At 43.2% G+C, this 21896-nt stretch overlaps 1 protein-coding gene across 2 annotated transcripts; it reads right to left on the bottom strand.

The window, feature by feature from the left end:
* Positions 1-3249: 3249 nt before the first annotated feature.
* On the bottom strand, positions 3250-20877 carry golm1 (golgi membrane protein 1). 2 transcript variants are annotated; one of them, XM_083644391.1, is made up of 12 exons: positions 20783-20877; positions 17371-17512; positions 14116-14295; positions 13766-13820; positions 13280-13382; positions 10102-10225; positions 9382-9565; positions 8936-9163; positions 8384-8536; positions 7999-8097; positions 6791-7831; positions 3250-5791 (listed from the first exon to the last, which is right to left on the bottom strand). In XM_083644391.1, the coding sequence occupies exons 2-10, from the start codon at positions 17497-17499 to the stop codon at positions 8000-8002; spliced, it is 1254 nt and encodes a 417-aa protein (XP_083500517.1). In that variant the 5' UTR covers positions 17500-17512; positions 20783-20877; the 3' UTR covers positions 3250-5791; positions 6791-7831; position 7999. The 2 variants fall into 2 exon arrangements, with proteins under 2 accessions (XP_083500517.1, XP_083500516.1); XM_083644390.1 differs by having other exon boundaries at positions 20670-20836.
* Between the last annotated feature and the right edge of the window lie 1019 nt (positions 20878-21896).

Below are 21896 nucleotides of genomic sequence, written 5' to 3'. Positions count from 1 at the left end.
CGGCCCCAGGTATAAATATGGAGGAAAGGGTGGCATTTTATAAATGGGCATGTGACATAACAACAGGAGTGACATCACAAGAGGAGAATGTTCTGCTGGGGCTGACACAGGTATGCAAAGTCATGGAGAGTGAAAAAAGGTGACAGATACCAGGGCAGACATAAAACCACTCAGAAACTCTCATATTTTGGGCAGAAAAATGCGACTGTCACCTAAAGGTGACTAGTTTGCATCCCTGCGACATCACAAGTGTTAGTTCCATGAAATGCCCCCTGCTGGTTACAAAAACTAGTCTAAACGCAGCTATGTGTGATTGAAAAAAACAAAACAAAACAAATCCCATTGCTATATACCCCTTCCAAATATTAATGCAATGTGGCCTGCACCATGCTCTTTAATGACCACTGAATGTGAAGTTACTGAAAATATTTCTCCATGATATTTCATGACATCCATGCCCGAGTGAATACATTTGACTCCCACAGGAAGCTGGCACCACAGCAAATCTCTCACACACACTTGCTCACGCCCACGTGCTTCCACACCACACACACACCCCCTCATGCTGGATGCTCTTACTGCTTACTGCCACAGTGAGCAGCAGTGAGGATCCAGAGCTTGCTGAGCAGAGAGCCTGCACAAAATCTTCCTCCTTTGAGCGAGCTTCCTCCTGAACTTCCTCCTTTGGAGGAAGATTTGGAGGAACTCCCTCCTTTGGAGGATCTTCCTCCTTTGAGCGCTTCCACCTGGACATGGTACTGCCTCTCCTTTCCACAGTACTTAGGCTTAGACGACTTGGATGACTTGGATGACTTAGATGACTTGAAGGCCTCAACGCCCTCCAATGCTGCAACTAGGAGAAGCAGAGACACAACTTACACCTCCCGGTAGGTTTCTCGCCCTGCTGTAGCCTAATTGCAGAACTGTATGTATGCGTGGGTGTATGTATGGGTGCATGTCCGGAGTTGCTCCGATCGCCAGTAAACTTTGCAGAGACACTTTTGGAAAAAACAAAACAAACAAAATTGCACCCAGAGGGGGCGCTACAGCAATGTTTTAGATTTTAAATCGCCATAACTCACACACCATTGCTCTGATCGCCTCCAAACTTGGGGAGTGTGCTTGGGGGCACCTGACGGAGTGGAGTGCAGAATTTTGTGAAACCAGGAATCTCGTGCGCTTCCCGGGCTCGATTCCTACGGTGGAGACTGTGGAGATGATGCGCCATGGCTGCAGTTATGGAAATCGCCTGCTCCGTGGCCTCCCAAAATCGTGACTAACAGAAAGAGAGACACCCCCCACCCACCTAGGCGCCATCGGCTCATACTACACGACAGTACGTGGCATCATTGTTGAGATCACAATTGCTTGAGTGACATCACAATTGCTCAAGTGACATCACTGTGACATCACTTCCGTCACAAATCGTGACTGACACCACCACCAGACAGACAGAGCCCACTTAACCTATTTTAACTAAGATTCGGACAGCGCCACCAACTGGCAACAAAAAAAACGATTTATCTCGAGAATCATTCATCTGACCTTGGGGAGTGTGCTGCTGGGATCCCGACGGAGTGCGGTGCCAAATTTTGGACATAGTTATAGCGCCATCTAGTGGCAAAACAAAATGCGGTTTATCTCGAGAACCGTTGATTTGGTCGACTTCAAACGGGGAGTTCAGCCCCCAGTCAAGTCATGGGGAACCTGGGTTCACACATACAGGAGAGTTTAGTTGGAGCTTGGGCCAGAAGATGAGGATAAAGTTACTGGGTTTTTGGGCCCTTTAGACCCCCCCCCCCCCAAATATATTTGTGTTAAATATATTCTTGGAGCAGGAGAGGCCCAAAAATGACAGAGCAAATATCATGATCGGGTGGGGGGGTGGGGCTGTGGGGGGATAGCTTAAATATTTGCATATGATTCTAGCCACTCACATGACAAAAATGACACAAACATGACACACACGTTTCAAGATGGGTCTTCTACTTTTACACCGCCTGAAGAAGACTCTAGGTTTAAATGTGTGTGTAAGAAGTTAATCCCTGAATGTTTTTGTTCTTCACTTTGGAAGATGTGCCACCTCTGTTCATTTTTGACATTGTGGACACAAATAGGCTACCTAGTTGTTTTATACATTCAAGGAATCCCTGCCCGTTTTTTCCTAGTTAAATATTCCAATGCATCTGTCAGACACTTGGAAAACATTTTGAAAAGCATAGTGGGGGAAAAAATAACGCTGGCTTCTTCCAAAGCCAGCATTAGCTCCTCTGAAAAATGAAGATGTGAATGTAGTTGAAAGATGGAAAAACTCACCACCTAGCATCAAAAGCAGAACAAGGTACGGCTTCATCGCAGTCCCTCTGGATGCTTCAACACTTAGCCTATTAAACTGATCAGATTGAGTCAGACATTATTTCTATTGGATGGGCAGAGACAAAGTTATACTGAACTTGGCCCTCAACACACTCACCACCACCCCGTGCCTGGGTCCAGACCTTCAAATCCGCCCACTTCACAGAGTCAGTTGCTTCAGTTCTGAAGGAGGAAATTGAGTGTAACTGACACCACCCCCACCTTTCACCATTCTGCCAAGTATGGCTATCAATGCTTATTGACCACAGTATAATGAACTGTTAGGGTGTGACAGGACGGAAAGAGGGTGTGACAAGGACAGTGAGAAAGCACTGTTTTTTTGCAAATGAGGATACAAATGGGAGAAGTTATCTTGCCTACCACATAGCTGTCCAGTCTAGATATACAGTATTTACTTCCATCACCATATCTTAATTCTTATTCCATCTCCACAATGAAAGAAAATACACTTTTTATTAGGGCCACAGTGCGTTCTGAACAAGTGTAACAATACAAAGAACAGCCCAACACAACATAGTGTAAGAGTAATGGTAGGTTTCACCTGAGTAAATAAAAGATTGAATAGATAGGAATTAGAATTTAAGTATTGCAATAACATAGTTAGCCAAACTTGTTCCTTCAATATTTTATGTGAAAACAGTTTCCCTTCCTTGTAGTTTATATACAAAATAATTGGGCAAGTATAACAGGGTAACATTTTAATTGGATAGTCCAATGTTGACACCAAACTATCAGGTGACAAAAAGTGTCACTTGTCATGTTTGTTGCATTAACTTGAACTCTAACCCCAACCTAAATACTCAAGTTAGATCGTCTGTGTGGTAAAAGTATTCAGTCAAGGTTATTATTTAACATTTTATTTTTCAGGTCATCAATGAATTGAATATTAAATGGGGAACAATCGGGCCTTACCTTAAAATATAAACAAGTAGATTTTGTATAGTGAATACAAATGACACAGTATTAAATGCAAATATTTAGCAATCAGGCGTATATCTTGGACAGTAAGGAAATTGTATTATCTTGACTATTGTGTGTGTGTGTGTGTGGGGGGGGGCGTGTGCGGACATGAGATATTCCTGTTCAGATTCTATAGCCACTTCTAAACAGATTATGGCAACAGCACAAGGCCAATCAGCTCTCTATCTGTTCAGTGGCCATCAGGGCTTCCCTTCGCCCTTCTACCACTAGGCCAAGTCATTTCAGTCTGCCGTGCCCAGACTGGAATAACTTACAAAAAAGACTAGAACTGAACAACTTCCTCTCCAAGTCAAGTTTCAAGGACTCGATCATGGACATTTTCACTGACACCTGCAACTGCTTCCTAAACTAGCACTTGTCTCCTGCCTGTCGGGACGGCACAGTGGCTCAGTGGTTATTACTGTTGCCTTACAGCAAGAAGGTCCCGGGTTCGAACCCCAGTCCGTCCAAGGTCATTTGTGTGTGGAGTGTGCATGTTCTCCCCGTGTTCGTGTGGGTTTCCTCCCACCATCAAAGACATGTATGTTAGGGTTAATACTCCTGTCAGTGCTCCTGACCAAGGCAATGGCAAAAGAACTGGAGTTGGTCCCCGGGTGCTGCATTGCGGCTGCCCACTGCTCCGGGTTCTAGGAAGGTTCCTAGTAGAGGATGGGTCAAATGTAGAGGATGAATTTCCCCATGGGGATAAATAAAGGATAACTTAACTTAACTGTCTCCCCCGGCTGTTTGTCTTGCCATGTTTTAACTTTGAATTTATTTTTACCCCCCATCCCTCAAAAGGCTGTGCCTTTTGCCGCCAGGTCACCATTGTAAATAAGAATTAGTTCTTAATGACTTACCTGCTTAAATAAAGGTTAAATAAATAAAATACAAAATAACCTGAAAATGACTCAAACTCTTGTCTGTGGCCCGCATTAGCATCCTCACAAAACACAGCCACAACAAGCTTCCATACGGGAACCATACACACACCTCACATCTCCAAAACTCAACCAAACAAATGTCTTTGTAGTGGTAATAAAAACTGACTCTTTTTATTATTTGTTATCCTGCTGTCTCTGAATGCCTCAATAAAGCCTATGATTACTCAAACCTGTGTAAAATGCAAACAAATTCGATACAAATTCACAAAATTTGAATCAAAATCATGATCTCTCCAGGTAGACTTCCAGTTCAAACAGTGGGGTTTGTTACACAAACGGACAAAAAGTACTCCCCGACAACACAAAGCAGTGGCAGCCCAAGCTTTGCTGTGTCAGAGAAACTAACCCACAATGAATGAATAACATCTACAAAACAACAATACAGCATAAAAAAAATCTTATCTTAGAACTTAAACAATTTGTACACGAGTGGAGTGCGCCTTGTGAGTTTCACCAGGGGGGCAAAACCACAAGGCAGACACAAGACACTTTTCATAAACGTAACCGAGGCTCCACGTTCATAACTTAGAACAGGAGTGCTGATTTGGGACCAGTTTCCTGTGAAAATTACATCATGAGCAACATTTGGACAATGTCCATGGGCAATTTTACTGACACGATTATATACAGCATTATACTCTTCTTTGTTCTAGCTCACTGTGCAGGTTGAACTCTCCCTGGGAGGACTTTAAAATCATCAACTACCATTCATAACATCCCGTTTCACATTGTGTCAATATGTGGTTAAACCACCCAGGTGCAAGTCATTTCAGATAGGCAAAAGAGGGCACTGTAGGAAGAAAGATAATCTACTACAGGCCGTACAGGGTTATGGATCCTATGTTTAAAAGTGTACAAGGGTAGCTAACGCAGAACAGAATGCAATGCACATTAATGGTAAGAATTAATGAATTAAGAAATGTCTACGGACATTATGGTAATTAGGACCTGTGGAAATCTAAAGAAATTATCCGTCTAAAACACAAGGCAACAACCTATAAGATCCCGCCCCAAATTTTTACATAAACACCTGTTTTTCATGCCTAACTTTCTTAATGTTTGTATTCCCACACATCATTTTCAATTCACTTAAGCTTTGACTTGAGCAGACTGTACTGCACATGGGCTAGTGAACATACAAAAAAAGAAGCTGTTGAACAGTTCACATACTGGTTTGCAGATGCCAGTACATGTTTCTACTTCAATGAAATGTCCTTCATTCATAGTTTTACAGCAGTTCTCGAAAATCCCACTCCAGTTTCTCCACAATCTATACAGTCCATTTGATTCAGCAAACCAGGGCCAGTATGCACAAAGTGAAGTCAAAAACCTCTGAGTAGGGGTACTGATCTAACATCATTAACCATGTAGCACCTCTCTATATCCTACCTACCTATTCTGAATTCAAGGATGAAACTGCTCCAAGAGCAACTGGTCCAACCTTTGCTAGGAGAAACTTGATATATACACAAAGCCCTTTAAAATAACCGATGTAGTGCTATGAAATATAGCTGAACATTAACACATTGAGTGCCAGCCATTTTTTCAATCCTGTAGGTAAGTTGTGCCAGGTTTTTTTTTGAGGATTCTGGCTCATTTTACAAGAGCCGAGGATTATTTTCTGTTAAGAATTCGTGAACACCAATCATCTAAAAAATAACTAATAGAATGTGTGCTTTCTCTGTCTAAAAGAGTTAGTTTGCAGAGTTAGTAGTTATGTAGATATTAGCCGTTGAGTACAGCATGGTTTCAGAGATTTTCAGAGAGTTTGGAGATAAATGGATTTTTAGAACCACCTCACGTGCCTGTGATTATGGGTGCCCTTGTCTCCCACTCTGTGCGCTCTCTCTCTCTCTCTCTCTCTCTCTCTCTCTCTCTCTCCTCTCTCTCTCTCTCTCTCTCTCTCTCTCTAGAGAGAGAGAGAGAGAGAGAGAGAGAGAGAGTGTGTGTGTGTCTCCAAACTCCTCCCTCCGTCTGTGCTGCGGAGTGCTCTGCTGCTGGGAGTTTGAGCAGCGAGTTAGAGCAGCCTCTCTCCCTGGCAGCGAGTGTGGATAGGTCTCACTGTCTCTTGGGTTTGATAGCCCCGATGAAGCCCCGTGCGACTCTAGGCTTTATGCTGCTCACCCAGTCCATTTCTGGAACCCCCCACCGCAGCAGCGCGAAGCGTCCCCGCCTACAGTATGAGAATGAGGCTCGTTCGTTTCTGACTGTAAAATCGCCAAGCCATTTCCGCGGGAGGCGGCTGCTTTTGGTCCACGGGTCCCGTGGCTGTGGCTTTCTCTCTGTCTCTGTCTGGAGAGAACTGTCGCCACTTAGTGGTCGGTAAAATAGATTATACACATTCTCTTCCTCCGATAGTGATATAGAAGACGTAAAAGGGGTTGATTGATGTCCCACCGTCAAAAAAAAAAAATGTTTATGTAAGACGAAATAGCTCGTCTATGGCACTTAACCGTTGGATTATGTAAGACGAGATATCTCGGCTATGGCACTCAACGTGTTAAAATAACCGATGTAGTGCTATGAAATATAGCTGAGCAGCAAAACCTGGCTGCCAACAATATGGCAAAGCATTTCAAGAAAGTGGCACTTCAGAAACAGCTGGTCACTGATCATCCCATGCTTGTTTTTTACAGTAATAATGTTCTATGACTTAAAACCTGACAACGTTATATAAACAGGTAAAACCAGTATCTTCTCATGTGGGAAATACTGTGCTTTCTACTCAACTAAACCATCTCTTTTGCTCATGTTGCTGTGGCAGCAAGGGGGAGGATGCATTTTTCTTGATCAAATGCATAGGGTTTAGCTCCTCAACACCTCCCTTCATTTGGTGCGAGCAATCCGGAAAGCCTCATCACAGTGACATGTTTGACTCAAGGCTTATGAAGGACTTTGTGAATACTGGGCCCGGGAGGAACTTAAGGCAAACTGTGAGATGCTGTTGTTGTACCTCTGGCAGAGCAGCAGAGGTCGCTGTTGCAGAGCTGCCGTATGGATGGAAGAGCTCTGTCACTGATCTTTTACATGGACTTGGTATTCCACGCAACAACTCGCAGTGCTGTGAGGGTCTTTTGGGATACGCTGTTCATAAGAATCTCTTATATTGCGCTCACCAACATTCATTAACAGAAGATTCCTTGGATACTGTATCTAAAAAAGGAATAGGCATAATGGGCCGAATAAAAAAAGAACACATCCAAACTGACATCTTCAAAGCAAAACTGATTTTAAGACGTGCTGAGAGTTGCCTTGAGACGTCTTACACTGTGTTCACCAATCTGTCTTAAGACACATCTCAAGAAATTGTAGGATACAATGGTAGCTGGAAAATGCCAGTGAATTGGATGTGTGTGTGTATATATGCGGATATCGGTTATTAAATACTTTCCAATTAAGACTAAAGATGACAGAACTCTTCCATACAAATTCTGTCTACGTTTTGCATCCAGTGTGTTTGTGACGGTGTTAACTTGTACGATCCTGTTGTGCTGAAGTCAGTATTTATCTGTGAATGTGGCGTGGGATCCTTCTCCGACTCTTCAACGGCCCTGCAAGACAAATTTAGTATTGTGTGAATCTCGGGCAAGTTAATTTTCTGTCACGGAGAATATATGTTTGAGGTGAAACGGAGTGATTCTGGCAATGTGTAACTTGTAAGGTCAATATGATATGACTATATATCAGCCTGAGGGGGAGACAGAGAGTGAGTGTGTACCTTAGATTTGAGCGAGCTCGGCTTGTTTGTCTGCTTCAAACTCGCCCTCATTCTCATCGTCTCCATTATAGTCCGCTAGCTCCTCCTCCATGTCCTTGTCTATCAAACAGCACAACACTGGGATTAACATCAGACTAGGGGTTTTCACAGAATGGTCGACTATCAAAACCACTAGTCAACACTGTGCATTGTTGTAGACTTATCGTTCCGTGGTTTTAGCACGGTGCAGTAACAAATCAGCATAACATACTGTAAGCTACATCTCTTTATCAATGAAACAAGATAATCTAATCATTAACAAAGCACACCGCTGTCGCTCTCTCTCTCTCACACACACACACACACAGTCAGACTTTCTCAGTAAATTCAACCATGACACACCCACCTATATTTTCGCCCTGCCGATTCTCTGATTTCTCCAAATCGACACCACCCACTATCTGTTCGTCTGCGTCGTAATCCTCAGGATCGTCAACTTTGTGACCATCATCTGCCTTCCCCTGGCCAATCAGCACGTCTTCCATCAGCGGGTCTGCCTCTGGAGACACAAACCAGGCTTTAGTTTAGATCAATGATTTGTTCATGAAAATCTCAACACTTCCACTGAATTAAAGTACGGTAGACTGGATCGCCTCATCTCGAACCTACCTACGAACATTTAGGCGAAGTTGTATTGATTTAAATAGTTTTACAGTGTTTACAGTGGTTTAAATGCTGGTTCAGAGAACTTCCAGGAAAAAGATCTGGAGAAAACATTGAGTTGAATTCCGACTGGCACAAATTACAGTGTGAAACTGGTACAAATACAGTTTATCCCAGTGTTTCTACTAGGAGGTCCTGGACCTGTTTCTGGTGGGAAAACACAAGTACTGACATGTTTGGTTCCAATGCAAGGCTAAACTGCTACTATCTGGAATGTAAAATGCCAGTTCCTTACCTTCGATCTGTGTGTCCTCTCCATGAGCATCCATCACCTCCACCTCTTCATTCTCCGTCAGGTTCTTCTTCTGCAGTTTACTGGCCTCTTCGTCACCTCCGTCTGTCCCCACAGGCCCCTCTGGTGGTAGCAGGGTGTCCTGCTTCGCTGCGGCAACTGTGGAAACGGACTCGGACTCTGGCTTGGAGACATCCTTTGGAGCAGACAGGATCATTGGGGGATCCAGAGCTGGGAAATAACAAAGAGAGGGTGGGGGATGTAAGCTTAGTGAGGAAGCACCCCGAGATGCTTAAGGCATACACTTGTAAATACAATTACAAAGGCCATTAATGTGTGCATATACATGTGCACAAATATACCCACACACACAGACACACACACACACACACACGTCATTCCTTTTTAATATCATATTATGAAATAAAATCATTAAGTATTCCAATTACCAGTAGAGTGAGCGACTGCGATCTCATTGGTCAGTAGTTCAGGCGGCTCGTTTGCTTTGGCCTGGGAGAGGTCGAGTGTGTGGCTCAGAACAGGCGTCGTCTTGGTTTCATCAAGCCCCGCCTTCACAGGCGCCTCCTCGTTAACTTGCTCCTCCCCCTTTAGCGTGGGACCTCCATTCACCTGCTGAGGAGTCAACATCAGCATGTTTATCATTATTCCTTTACGTCAACACCATGGGCTTGGGTAGACAAGGATTGTAATAATACAGCAACAGCCAAACCCAATGGCTATTAGGTCTGCGCAACTAATCAAGTGTAATGTAAATATATACAGTAAGCAATTTAGACACAGCTCATTTGATTTAACATGCCCACTGTATTGATATAATGCAAAAAAAAAATGTATATATAGTAAAATATCTTTGTTCCTCATATCATAACCATGATTTATATTTGATCACAGTATCTAAAATGGGTTTTTTTGGTGATAATTTTAGCTATAGTCAAGCAGCAGGAAAGGCAAACCACAGAGGGAAAAGCTTAAATCAAGTGGATATTATAAATAGATGTACAGAATAAACATAATTTCAAACGCACAAATTTGAGGCCATTAGCTGACTACCCTAATGTAAGTGGATAACAGTCTTCAACAGAATGTGTGCCGTGCCGTGCTGTGTGCCCCCCCCCACGGTTCAGTGTGAGAGGAGAAAGTCAACTCACCTGTGAGGAGACAACTGGAGCAGCGATGAGCTTATCCATCTTCCTCTGAAACTCCGCTTTAGTGGCTGCCACCTTCTCATCACACAGCTCTTTCTGGGACAGGATCTGGGTGTTACACTGGGTCCTGCGCATGTGCACGCACGCACGCACGCGCACACACACACACACACACACACACACACACACTTTATTGGTTGGTTTATTATATACCGTAAATTCCGGACTATAAGCCGCACCGGTGTATAAGCCGCACCTGCAAAGTTGACTATTTTTTTCTTATATAAGCCGCACCGGACTATAAGCCGCGGGTGTTTTAATGTTTTTTTTTTTTTTTTTTTTTTTTTGTGTTTTAATGTTTAATTACCATATGTAAGGGTTCATGCACAGAGGGGATTGTCGGGAAAGAGATGGCTGTTTGAGGAAGCTCCCATTTATTAACATTTCAACAAAACAACATAACACAACACCACCTGTGTTGTTTTTTACAGTGCACTGCACACAGTGTCATACAGTGTCATACAGTGTGGTGAAAAGAGGGCAAGAGAGGAAATTAAAACAGAAGTGGATTTATAGTTAGAAAGAGTGCTAAAAAAGAGAGATTTTTTTTTTTTTTTTTTTTTTTTAAATCCATAGATAAGCCGCACCGTTATATAAGCCGCAGGGGCCAAAAAAGGCCAAAAAACGGGAAAAAAGGTGCGGCTTATAGTCCGGAATTTACGGTAGTTATTGATTTAGTTTTTGGTAATTTTTCATAAAATAAATTATTTTTTACAAGAGGGCTGCAATTTAACCTTGCTTGCAAGATGGACAACCTTGCGAGATCAAAAGAGATTCTCTCGACGTAATCTCGACTGGTTTAGTGAAACGTAAATGTGGAGCTAAACCGTCCATCTGGCAGCGTCAGGTTAGCTGCAATTAGGGTTGGGTTCCGAAACACGATACCAGGACCTTTACAAGCTGTACTACAAACTGGCACATTTTGGCTGCACCGCACGCACCTTCACTAACAATATAATTTGGAGCATGCCGCTTGAAATCTTCAAATGATAAAATCCACTTTAAATGTGCTTTAAATTGGAAAAAATAAAGAAAGAAAGTATCGGTTCAGGCATCAGTACCATTTTAAAAGTATCGTCTTAGCACCAGTATTGGAAAAATATGAAACAATACCCATCCCTAGCTGGCTGCAATTGAAATGAATGACAGCAGAGATGAAGCTGTTCACCTTTATCTCCCGTTCAAACTGACCTCTGTTTAAGCAATATCACACGAGAGGGAGTGCGGGGGAGTGCGGTTGTTGGCTAACATTGGCACTGCTGTGATTCGGCCGCAGGCACGAGGCCGCAGGCCGAGTGCCGAAGATAATCACAGCAGTGCCAAGATATTAGCCAACAACCGCACGACCTCGAGTGCGATATTGCTTTTATACAACAGTTCTATTAAACAAAGCCGATTAAAAAAATGACAAAAAGCTGAGAAAATAGATGATTACTGTATTTATTCCTCCGCCAACAAAAATAGTCCCCTCAGCTTTCCCTTTGCCGAAAATGTAGCCTACTCAGCCTAATTAACTGCAGGCTGTCTACTTTTTGTCATACACATTGATTTGCACGTTTCCATTTATTGTACAGCCAGTGAAGAGAACAGAGTCATGGTTGACTGTCGCTTTGCAGGAGGCATGTCGGATACCGAGGATGAGCTTGTTTGATCCGACAGTATGTTGCTCCATCTTCTCCTGCTCTCCGTGGATGGTCGCCAATAACTTTGGACCTGCAAGACAAAAAAGTGTGGTGAAGTATCACTAATCACCGTGCTCGTTGTCATCCCGTCCCCGAATTTGTATTTATAGGCGTTAAGCATCATCTTACCTGTGCCCACTCACTGCCATGATCTCCCTGGCTTCCAGTCCTGCATCAGACAGCTTCTGTATGGCGGTGGCCCGGAGGCAGTGGTTGGTGTAAGAGGCTCGTGTCCCCGCTTCTTTACACATCCTGGGTAACATCTGTGCCAACTGGTTTACTCCAAGCGGAGTTGCGGTGTACCAGACGCTATCTGTGACAGCTGCATTCCTCCTGGGCTGCAGATGGAGGGCTTTTGCGTCAGGTGGAAGTTTGCTCAAGTACTTTTCAAGAGAAACAATTGGACAGAGGGGGTTTCCTGGCTCCTCAAACATGGCACCCCTCCGATTTTCTCTGTCTCTCTCCAAAGGGTCTTTGTGATTTTTTGTTTCTTCATTGAAAGTCATTGTGAAAAACTTTGCTCCATTCTCGTCGTATTTTAGGGTGAATGAATCAGGTTTGAGAGCCCGATTCCCCTCTTTGCCCCTGCGTCCAAAATGCAACTGAATATCATACCAGACCTTGTTCTGTCAACCCTTTGGATTGTCTGGGCGTAGTGCAGCAGATCGCTTTAAGATGAGCTGGTCTTCAGTTGAAATTGCCGGGTGATGTGTTGTTGTGTCTTTCCCGGCTCGTCTGATCTGTTTCACAATGCCTTTGAAAACGTTATTAGCTGGGAGGAATTCAGCATCCTGCATTAAATTCCATGAACGGCTGAGAGGCGGCTCGTTGATATGGCGATTTAAACCAGCGCGAAGCCCAAGGTAACTGCTTATCCCATATAGCTCTCCTTTGTTCATCCGTACGGATCCATAAAACTGCCTCAAAACAGTATTCAGCTCTGTTTTCTCAATTGACTGGAAGTTGATGGTCATAGTTTTTGAACGTAGCCAAGTTTGAAAGCAGTTCACAGCCCAGACTGTTTGCTTCACAGTGTTTGCTTCGTTTTTGTTTTTCTCCAAATCGTCAAGTTCTGCAGGTGAAATATGAGAGGCCGCAGAAGAAGGTTGCTCCCCTTCGTCCTCTTCTGACGAGCATTCATAGTTTAAGTCAAAAGTTATGTTAAGAAGGAAAAAAATACATCTTTGCGCTCTCGGTTACGCTTTGAATGACGTTCAATGTAACATGGCTGGTGTTTGTTTTGTTGATTACAGCAGCTGTGAAGCTTGTTCATTAGAGCAGCTGTGAAGCGGAGTGATATAGCCTACCCTACACACAGCGAAGCGCCAGTGCATTATCGTGAAATATAGGCATCAATTGCAATTATCAAATTGCTCGGCCGGAACTACCTGTTGTATAAATGAATATAATATTTTGTTAAAAAATAAAATCATCCTTACATGTCGTAAGTGAGTTTCTTGTTTAGGGTGTTGAGGTTGCCTTGACAACTCTGCAGCTCCTTCTGAAGCTTCCCCAGGTCATCATTCAACTGCTTCAACTGACCTGCACGCACACACGTGCGCACGCACACACACACAAGTCAAGTCAAGTCAATTTGTACAGTACATTTCATACACAGAGGCAATTCAAAGTGCTTCACATAAAATGGTTGACAAGAAAACAAAAGAATAAAAGAAGAGAATAAAATGGACATTTAAAAGCATCACAACAAAACTTCAAGAACACACACACGCACAGACGCGGGCAGACACACAGACACACACACACGCACACACACACACACACGCACACGCACACACGCACACACACAAAGAGTCCATTGCAGAGCAACAAAACATTTTCCTTGGATTTTCTGTATAATTTACTGCATAATGTTTGATAACTGTGCTTCCACAATTACATAATAGATTAAATGTATATGTTACCTTTGAGTTCCTGTATGCTTTTGGTACTGGAGGAAATATTTTGTTGCAGCGTACCCTGAAAGCAAAAACACAGCAACTTTCAATATACAAAGTTCTCTGACATTGTGAGCGCGTGTGTGTGTGTTTACTGTGAGACAACAGACTACAGATGACAACACACACTTCAAGGAGCTTCATCCAATGAGCCTCCAGTGAGTGCATTCTCCCTACCACTTGTATGGATTTTTACGGACTCTTTTAGTCAGTAGATGTGTCGTATATCTAAAGTGTGGCGTGTCTTTATGCATTTGATGCACAGTTTCAAGGACAACACAGTTGACAATGTCCATCGACAGTGTTTGTGTGCGCACCTTGTCCTGGCTGCAGGTGTTCTGGGCTCCTTCCAGCTGTCTCTTGTAGAGGTTTTCTATGCGGCTGATCTGCTCCTTCTGTCTCTGGATCTCCTCCTGGAACTCGTTCCTCTTCACCTCGGCCGCGCCGCGCTCTGCCGCCCCTCGCCGCAACTGGCCCTCCAACTCATACAGCTTGGTCTGAATGGACACGCGCAAATAAAGCACACACAGATAAAGTATCCAGACAAAAATAAAAGACACAGATGCCCAGTTTGATTAATCTGAAATTTAATTCAAAATCATCTCACTCTCTCTCACACACACACGATTCCGCTGCCATGTTTCCCAAAGTAGAAATTCACTCCAGAGAACATCATTTCTGACAGGCTGTGCAAAGACTGCTTCCAAATGGTTGTTTCACGCAGCAGTATCATTTTTAACCACCCCGGCTAAATTACTGGCTTCACTAGGGTTACTATCATATCTTCGGATCTGCAATCGGAGGTCGGATACGGGTAGGAGAGCTTTTTTAACAGCGTTTTCCACCGATTGAGGATTAGAACGCTGTGTGACGCTGACTGCTGTACGAGAATATCGGAGTACATAAATAAATTCCCACAGTCACAACCTTTAACACGTGACTGCCACTGACGTATATATACGTCAAAAAAAATCCAGCGGTTCACTGCCATTGACGTATTAATACGTCAAAAAAAATATATATTTTTTTTTGACCGTGGGATGTGCATCTAACCCTTTTACATCTCTTATATAATTATTGGAGCCACCGAACGTTTACAACCCATTCCACCGACCCACTAAGTGGCAACAGTGCTCTCCTGACTAGAGGAAGGCAAGCATTTTTTTAACTTGTCACGCCATTCTCACCCCAGCCATTCTCATGAAAATGGATGGGGGAAAACGCTTTTGTTTTCGCGCTGATTGCTGGCGATGCGGGATTGCAAATTTGCATAATAGATTACAGGTGGAACACACTTTGAAACACGCAGCATAAATATGACCAGAATCGCAAAAGCTTCTCTCAACCAAAACTCCAAGAAGCGAGCGAGTCCATCCCGACTTCCTCAAACAGCGGCCCCGCAGACAGGCACAGGACAGCAGCAAAGCACTGAGACTGGTGACAAGCTTGTGACGGCCGCTGCAGCCAAGAAGAACGCCCACGGAGGGAGGAGTTGAAGCAACTCTCCCTCTCGCTCTCTCCCTCTCTCTCTCTCTCTCGCTCTCTCTCTCTCCCTCCCTCCCTCTCTCTCTCTCTCTCTCCCTCTCCCCCTCTCACTAGGATTAAACCTAGTGCGTCTCCCTCCCGAGAGGGAGGGAGAGAGAGAGAGAGGGAGGGAGAGCGAGAGGGAGGGAGAGAGAGAGAGAGAGAGAGAGAGGGAGGGAGAGCGAGAGGGAGGGAGAGAGAGAGAGAGAGAGAGAGAGCGAGAGGGGGAGGGAGAGAGAGAGAGAGAGAGCCAAAAATGAATGGTTAAAGTGACTGTTCTATCGAATTTCACAAAAAGCCGTTTATCTCTGAATATTTTTTCTGACGCTAAAACCATGCTGTATTCAACTGCTAATGCTTACATAACTACTAACTCAACAAACTAACTCTTTTAGACAGAGAAAGCACACATTCTATTAGTTCTTTTGAGATATTGTGTGTTCAGAAAATCTTAGCAGAAAAGAATCCTCGGGTCTTGAAAGATGAGCCAGAATCCTCAAAAAACCCCTCTGGCAGAAGCTAACTACAGTAAAAAAAAAACGTCTGGCAGTGAATGTGTTAACACATTGAATGCCAGCCATGTTTTCATTCCTGTAGGTAAGTTGTGCCAGGGGTGTTTTTGACGATTCTGGCTCATTTTAGAACAGCCCAGGAATTCTTTTCTGTTAAGAATTCATGAACACCAATCATCTAAAAATAACTAATAGAATGTGTGCTTTCTCTGTCTAAAAGAGTTAGTTTGCAGAGTTAGTAGTTATGTAGATATTAGCCGTTGAGTACAGCATGGTTTCAGCGTCTGGAAATTTATTCAGAGATAAATGGCTTTTTGTGAAACAGTCACTTTAACCATTCATTTTTGGCATCAGTAAGACCGTCAGACATTCTAAACAATAGTTTTGAACAGTAATTTCCTCCATAACAACAGGAAACACCCCTCTCATTCAAACTCCTCCCTCCGTGTGTCTTCTCCTCCTTCCTCCTGGCTGTACAGCGGGCGTGTCAGAAGCGCTTTTGCTGCTGCCTGCCTGTGTGCCTGCCTGCCTGCTTGCCTGCGTGCAGACGCTCCTTGTGCGAGTCAAGATGGGCCGGGGAATGCGTGGGCGATGGGCAGATGTTGATTCTGGCCTTTCTGAGGTGTTTCAAAGTGTGTTTCACCTATGATCTATTTTGCAAATCGCTCTCCGCTCTCTGTGTGCTGCTGCCGGTGCGCGGCCGCTCTCAGGCAAGACAAGTCTTGAATGGATTACTGTAAAATCGCCACGGCATTTTCTTGAACGGCTTGGTCCCGCGGCAGTTTTTTCTTTGATTTCGGTCGTCTGGGGGAGCACTGTCAACACTTAGTGGGTCGGTAAAATAGATTATACACATTATCTTGCTCCAATAATGATCTCGAAGATGTAAAAGTTGTTGATTGATGTCCCACCGTCAAAAAAAAAAAAATGTTTATGTAAGACGAGTAAACTCGGCTCTGGCACTTAAGCGTTGGATTATGTAAGACGAATTATTTCGGCTATGGCACTTAAGGTGTTAACTTATAAAAAAACAAAAAAACAAGGAAGACCATTGAAAAGAAAGGTCATTCAATTTTGCCAATGGAAACTGGACCAAAGATCTGGACCAACAAAGTCAGGCAATCAATACTAAGCACCTTTCCATTGAAAGAGTTGTATCTATTAGAGCAAGTGAAATGTACACAACTACAGTCTCAAAAGAGCGCTGCTACTAGCAGACTCAGCAAAAACCAGCAAAGTACTTATCAGCAGCAAACCATAGTGTGGGAATTTTCCAGTACTCTACCTACCCTGTGACCCAAAAAAAAAAAAAAAAACACGATAATAAGCCACAGGCATCACAAATGCGATATTATAGACATATTATACTATATAGATAGTAAAGACACTGACTGAAGTGTAGTTTGGCAAGAAGACACAGGTACGTACACCATGAGAAACCAAACTGCAGAGAATATCAATATCTCAATCACAGACACACACACATGCACAGAGAGAGAGAGAGAGAGACAGAGAGACAGAGAGAGAGAGACCTACCTGTAGCTCCAGGTTTCGGGAGCTTGACACCCAGTAGTTAAACCCCAGCACCAGGATACAGGCGATCAGGGCACCAATCATCAGAGGAGGAGACCTGCCTCCGCGACGACCGTTACCCAGCCCACCCATGGCTGCCTACAGACTGAGCACACAATGAGTGGTTTTCAATTAAGCTTCTGTATGTATGTATGTATGAATATATATATATATATATATATATATATATATATATATATATATATATATATATATATAGATAGATATAGATATATAGATATAGAATGGAATTCCACAGCAAAAAGGTAAACAGTGAACCACTTGAAGAAAACCAGTTGTAATTAAATGATGGAGCTAGGAGTCAGAAGAAGTCGTCTGATATGATGTATTTCACATAGATCTTGGCCAAGAGATGCACTCTTGTATATTCACGGATGGATACACAGGCTTACATAAAATGAACAGAAAGTCACAGACATTTATAGGACCCACATCAGGTTACATCAGCCCTGCCACATATTTTGAAGGCATTCTGCAGACATGACGTTGACATAATGGCAGGGATTCTGTAGACAACCTAGCTTTCTGCAGATGACCTAGCATTCTTCTGGCCCTGCAAAGAGCACCATGACAGGGCTCCCTGTGAGATAGGAATATGGTGCCTGTCTGTCTGTGTATGCACAATAACTCTGTGTATTAGCCTAACTATGTGTCACTTAAATGAAAGTGTATGTTATATGAATATATTAATAACTAGTGATTGTCCAAATAAAGGCTAATGTGATTTAAATTGTCCCTGTCAGTTATAACTAGTGATTGTCCAAATAAAGGCTGATGTGATTTACATTTTCCATCATATATATATATATATATATATATATATATATATATATATATATATATATATATGTGTGTGTGTGTGTACAGTATGTGTGTGTGTGTGTGTGTGTGTGTGTGTGTCGATGTCAATAGAAGTACACACAGGTCTGTACCTAGTATCATGATACCCAAGTAACCAACACAGTGCAGGATGCTGAGAAAGCACATGCTGCTAGCAAGACATTCCCATGGACTCATCGGGGTCAGATCACCTGAGTTATCATTCACCCATGCCAAGATCCAGGCTTTCTACAGTGTCATATTGCACTGTGGTGGCATACTCTGAATGGCCAGCCCTAACCCTCCTTGGGCTCTGTCTCTACAACAGTGGTTCTCAAACTTTCTCAAGTCAAGGACCCCTAAACTGACACAAATTAGACGACTGACCCCCATCTGATAAGATTGTATCTTTTGTGATGACCCTCCCACTCTCCTGGCCCTGTCTTGCAGGAGCCTTGTGTTGGGGTTGTTAGGCTGATTGGGTGCACCACCTGGACCCGTTGCACTCGTTGGGCTTAAGAAGACCTTTAGACATTCAGTCTCTCTCCCAGTTTTAGTTAATAAATCATTGTTTTAACTCACATTGGTGTATGACTTCCCTTATTTGTTAATTCCTTAAGCTGGGTTGTAATGGTCCTTCACCAAAGTAAAAGTTAAAAGAATAATTTATTAACTAAAACTAAAGGAAAATAACTAGACACAACAAACTATATTAAATAAACAGACCAAAAGGTGAGGAGAGAAGGAGAGAGACTGAATTTAAGCCCATGAGTGCACCCAGCCCAGATGCACCCAATCAGCCAAACAACCCCAACACCAGGCTCCTGCAAGACAGGGCCAGGAGAGTGGGAGGGTCGTCACACTTTTAGATGTTTTATTACATAGTGTGAAACCCATGACCAAAATAGTCATGCATTCTGTCATTGTGTTACTTATGGTTTGAATTCTAATGATAATAAATGATTGCCCTTTTTGCTGGGGGCCCCCTGCAAACCCCTCAAGGACCCCTGTGGGTCCCTGGACCCCAGAACCACTGCTCTAGAACGTCCTAATTAGTTTGCATGGACAGACACCCAATCTGATTTTGTCCAGAATTCCATGACAGTTTACTCTGTACTGTAGGTAGTGAGAAACTATGATCAAAACAGTCCTTCTTCTACATTCTCTCACTGTATTAAATTATTGTAAATTAACTAATGCTGAAGTTTAGCAATTCATCAATATGCCAGGGACCTCCAGGATCCCACGTTGAGAATCACCGCTCTACAGAATGTAAATGATAAAAGTGTGGCCCAGGTGCAAAGGATTGTTTACACTGGTCGTAGGCAGTTAGCGCCTTGTAACTGTAAACCCAACAACCCTCAGTCTGCCTTGGCTTCTTTCCAATTGCAAATGATAAAAGCATGGCCCAGGTAAACTGCAAACTTCTTATGGCCCACGCTAAAAGATAATTGTGCAGGGAGATCAATCAAATGCTCCTAGTAGGGGGGGAATACTTAGATTTGATTACCTTTTTCACAGCAGTCATTTTAGTGTATGTAAGGCAGGGTGCAACCAAAACATGAAAGGGGGTTTCCAAATTCCAATCAGGTGTTCCAGTGCTGGGTTCCCTCAATGTTTTGGTTGCACCTATGTTTACCCTGTATTTTAGACACAAATGGCTGCTGTAAAAAAGGCCCATTATAATTGGTTGCCGAGGAGAGACTGGTGCACAAACCAAACTAACGATGCTGGAAACTAGCGCCGTGTGTGCCAAGGTTGATGCACACACAACACAGTGCCAGTGGTGATGGTGAAAGGGGCTAGCTGGCCCGGGGCCACGGGCGGGAGTGAACGCGTCCATAGTCAATGGTGGTGCAGCTCAGCACTAGTAAGCAAGCCTCGGGGATAAAATGAGATTTAGAAAATGATCTGGCTGGCGTCTGCTGGCCAGAGCTGTGACCAGATGCAAGCAGGCCTGTGAGGGGGTCCAAGTTGAGGTTTGTGTGACAGAGTAATACTAAGCAGTCCGCTAACCTGACAGCTTATGTTACCTGTTCATATTAGCGTAGATAGCCAAAAAAGCTGACTCAGTCGTAAAACTGGTCGGCTAACGTTACATTTAGGAACCTGTCCTCTGAGCTTCACCGGAGACTGGTTTTGGACGTTTGGTTGGTAGCAAACATTCACCCCACATTAAACATGAATTTACAATGCAATGATAAGCTAACGTTATGCATTTAAATTCCAGTAGGTAACGTTATAGCTAACGCGTTTCAGAAATTTGACGGCAAACCAGACAAGTCAAGGCAATTAAGTAAACATAATAGTCACTTCATCTTTCCTAGTCAACAGTGTTGTAATGTTAACGGACTGAGCTGTGCTAACACCGTTGTTTGTTTAGCCAGTACGCGCTAGCTAGCAGCCACACACACTCCACTTACCACCTAACCGGTGAACTTGACTCCCAAAGCAGCAACTGTTGTGTCAACGTTGGTAGTTGATAATATTTCCGTGTTTCTCCGACAGTTATTAGCGCTACTGTAGGTAGAATTACCTCGTATCCATTCTCCAAACGATGCTAGCGTGACCCTCTGATCTGATCGGATGTGTGTGGGGACCATTGATTGTGTGGGACTGGGTGCGTGCTGCGTCCACTGGCTAGAGGAAATATCGGCGTTTGAATGGGGCGCAACAACATTAGACTAATACAAATAATCCATAATTAAATTTCATGCCTGATGTGCAAAGTGGCCATGCGAGATTAATTTATAGAATTAAACATAAGCCACAAGATGGGTCTCTTATCACAGATTTTTTTTTCTCTGCCCAAAAAAAATACCCCAGTCAAAAACTTCGGAAGTAGGAGCTTACAAAGAGCACTTGAATGCTGCAGATCTGCTCAGGTTCAGGAAATGAAGTGAGCGCATTGCTCACTCACTTTGATCTAAAAATGTATTAATTTGGCAGTTTTGGCACATCGTTTCATATGTGATGATGTTTAATTCACAATTCAACACAAGGTTGTACCAGGGTAACAAGGTTGTGTGCAAGAGTAAACCATTGACTGTCAGTAGGATTCATTAGATATGAATTTTCTTTTAATAGCAAATACACAGGATTCAGACACAACATGTCAAACAGGAAAAATAAATTATTGAGTTATGTTTGGTTCATAACATCCATAGTGACATATTTACTTTTAGGTTGAAAAATAAATTTCTCAACTCTCATTTCCTCTGACAAGGAAATGCCATACAGTAATAAATCCCTAGGGGGCCAGCCTGAATGCTTTTCTTCTCAGTTAGGTCAGGTGCATAGCATCCGTTTCTGGAATCCAATCCATTTATCTGCTGTCTAATCAAAAGGAAAATAATTGAAAAATACCATTAAAAAAAGACTTCACCAAGAGTTGCTAAGCACAAACAGGTTACGCCTTTGGATGTGAGACATCGGTAGGCAAAGGGCCAATCCCATTACAAATACCAGATAATCCAGTTACAGTAGTCGGTCACGATAACGATGAGGTGCGAAACTCATCGCTGAGAGTTTGTTTTCACTTTCATTCGTTCTCCTGCTTGCATGTTTACATCTCAGACTCTTCGACTTCTTCAAGAGTTCTGAGAGATTATCCCTTCATGTGAACTTCCCTCACAAAGGTATTTCAAAAG

The sequence above is a fragment of the Poromitra crassiceps genome, assembly GCF_964638095.1.
Source record: "Poromitra crassiceps genome assembly, chromosome: 10".
Lineage (NCBI taxonomy): Eukaryota > Metazoa > Chordata > Actinopteri > Beryciformes > Melamphaidae > Poromitra > Poromitra crassiceps.
This window is presented reverse-complemented; position numbering and strand designations above follow the sequence as displayed.

Coding starts and splice junctions, on each gene's coding strand:
- golm1 (XM_083644391.1), bottom strand. CDS start 17,499: ATGGGTGGGCTGGGTAACGGTCGTCGCGGAGGCAGGTCTCCTCCTCTG. Junction 14,296..17,370: donor CCCGAAACCTGGAGCTACAG/GTAGGTCTCTCT, acceptor GTGTCCATTCAG/ACCAAGCTGTATGAGTTGGA. Junction 10,226..13,279: donor AAGAAACTCACTTACGACAT/GTAAGGATGATT, acceptor GCACATGCGCAG/GACCCAGTGTAACACCCAGA.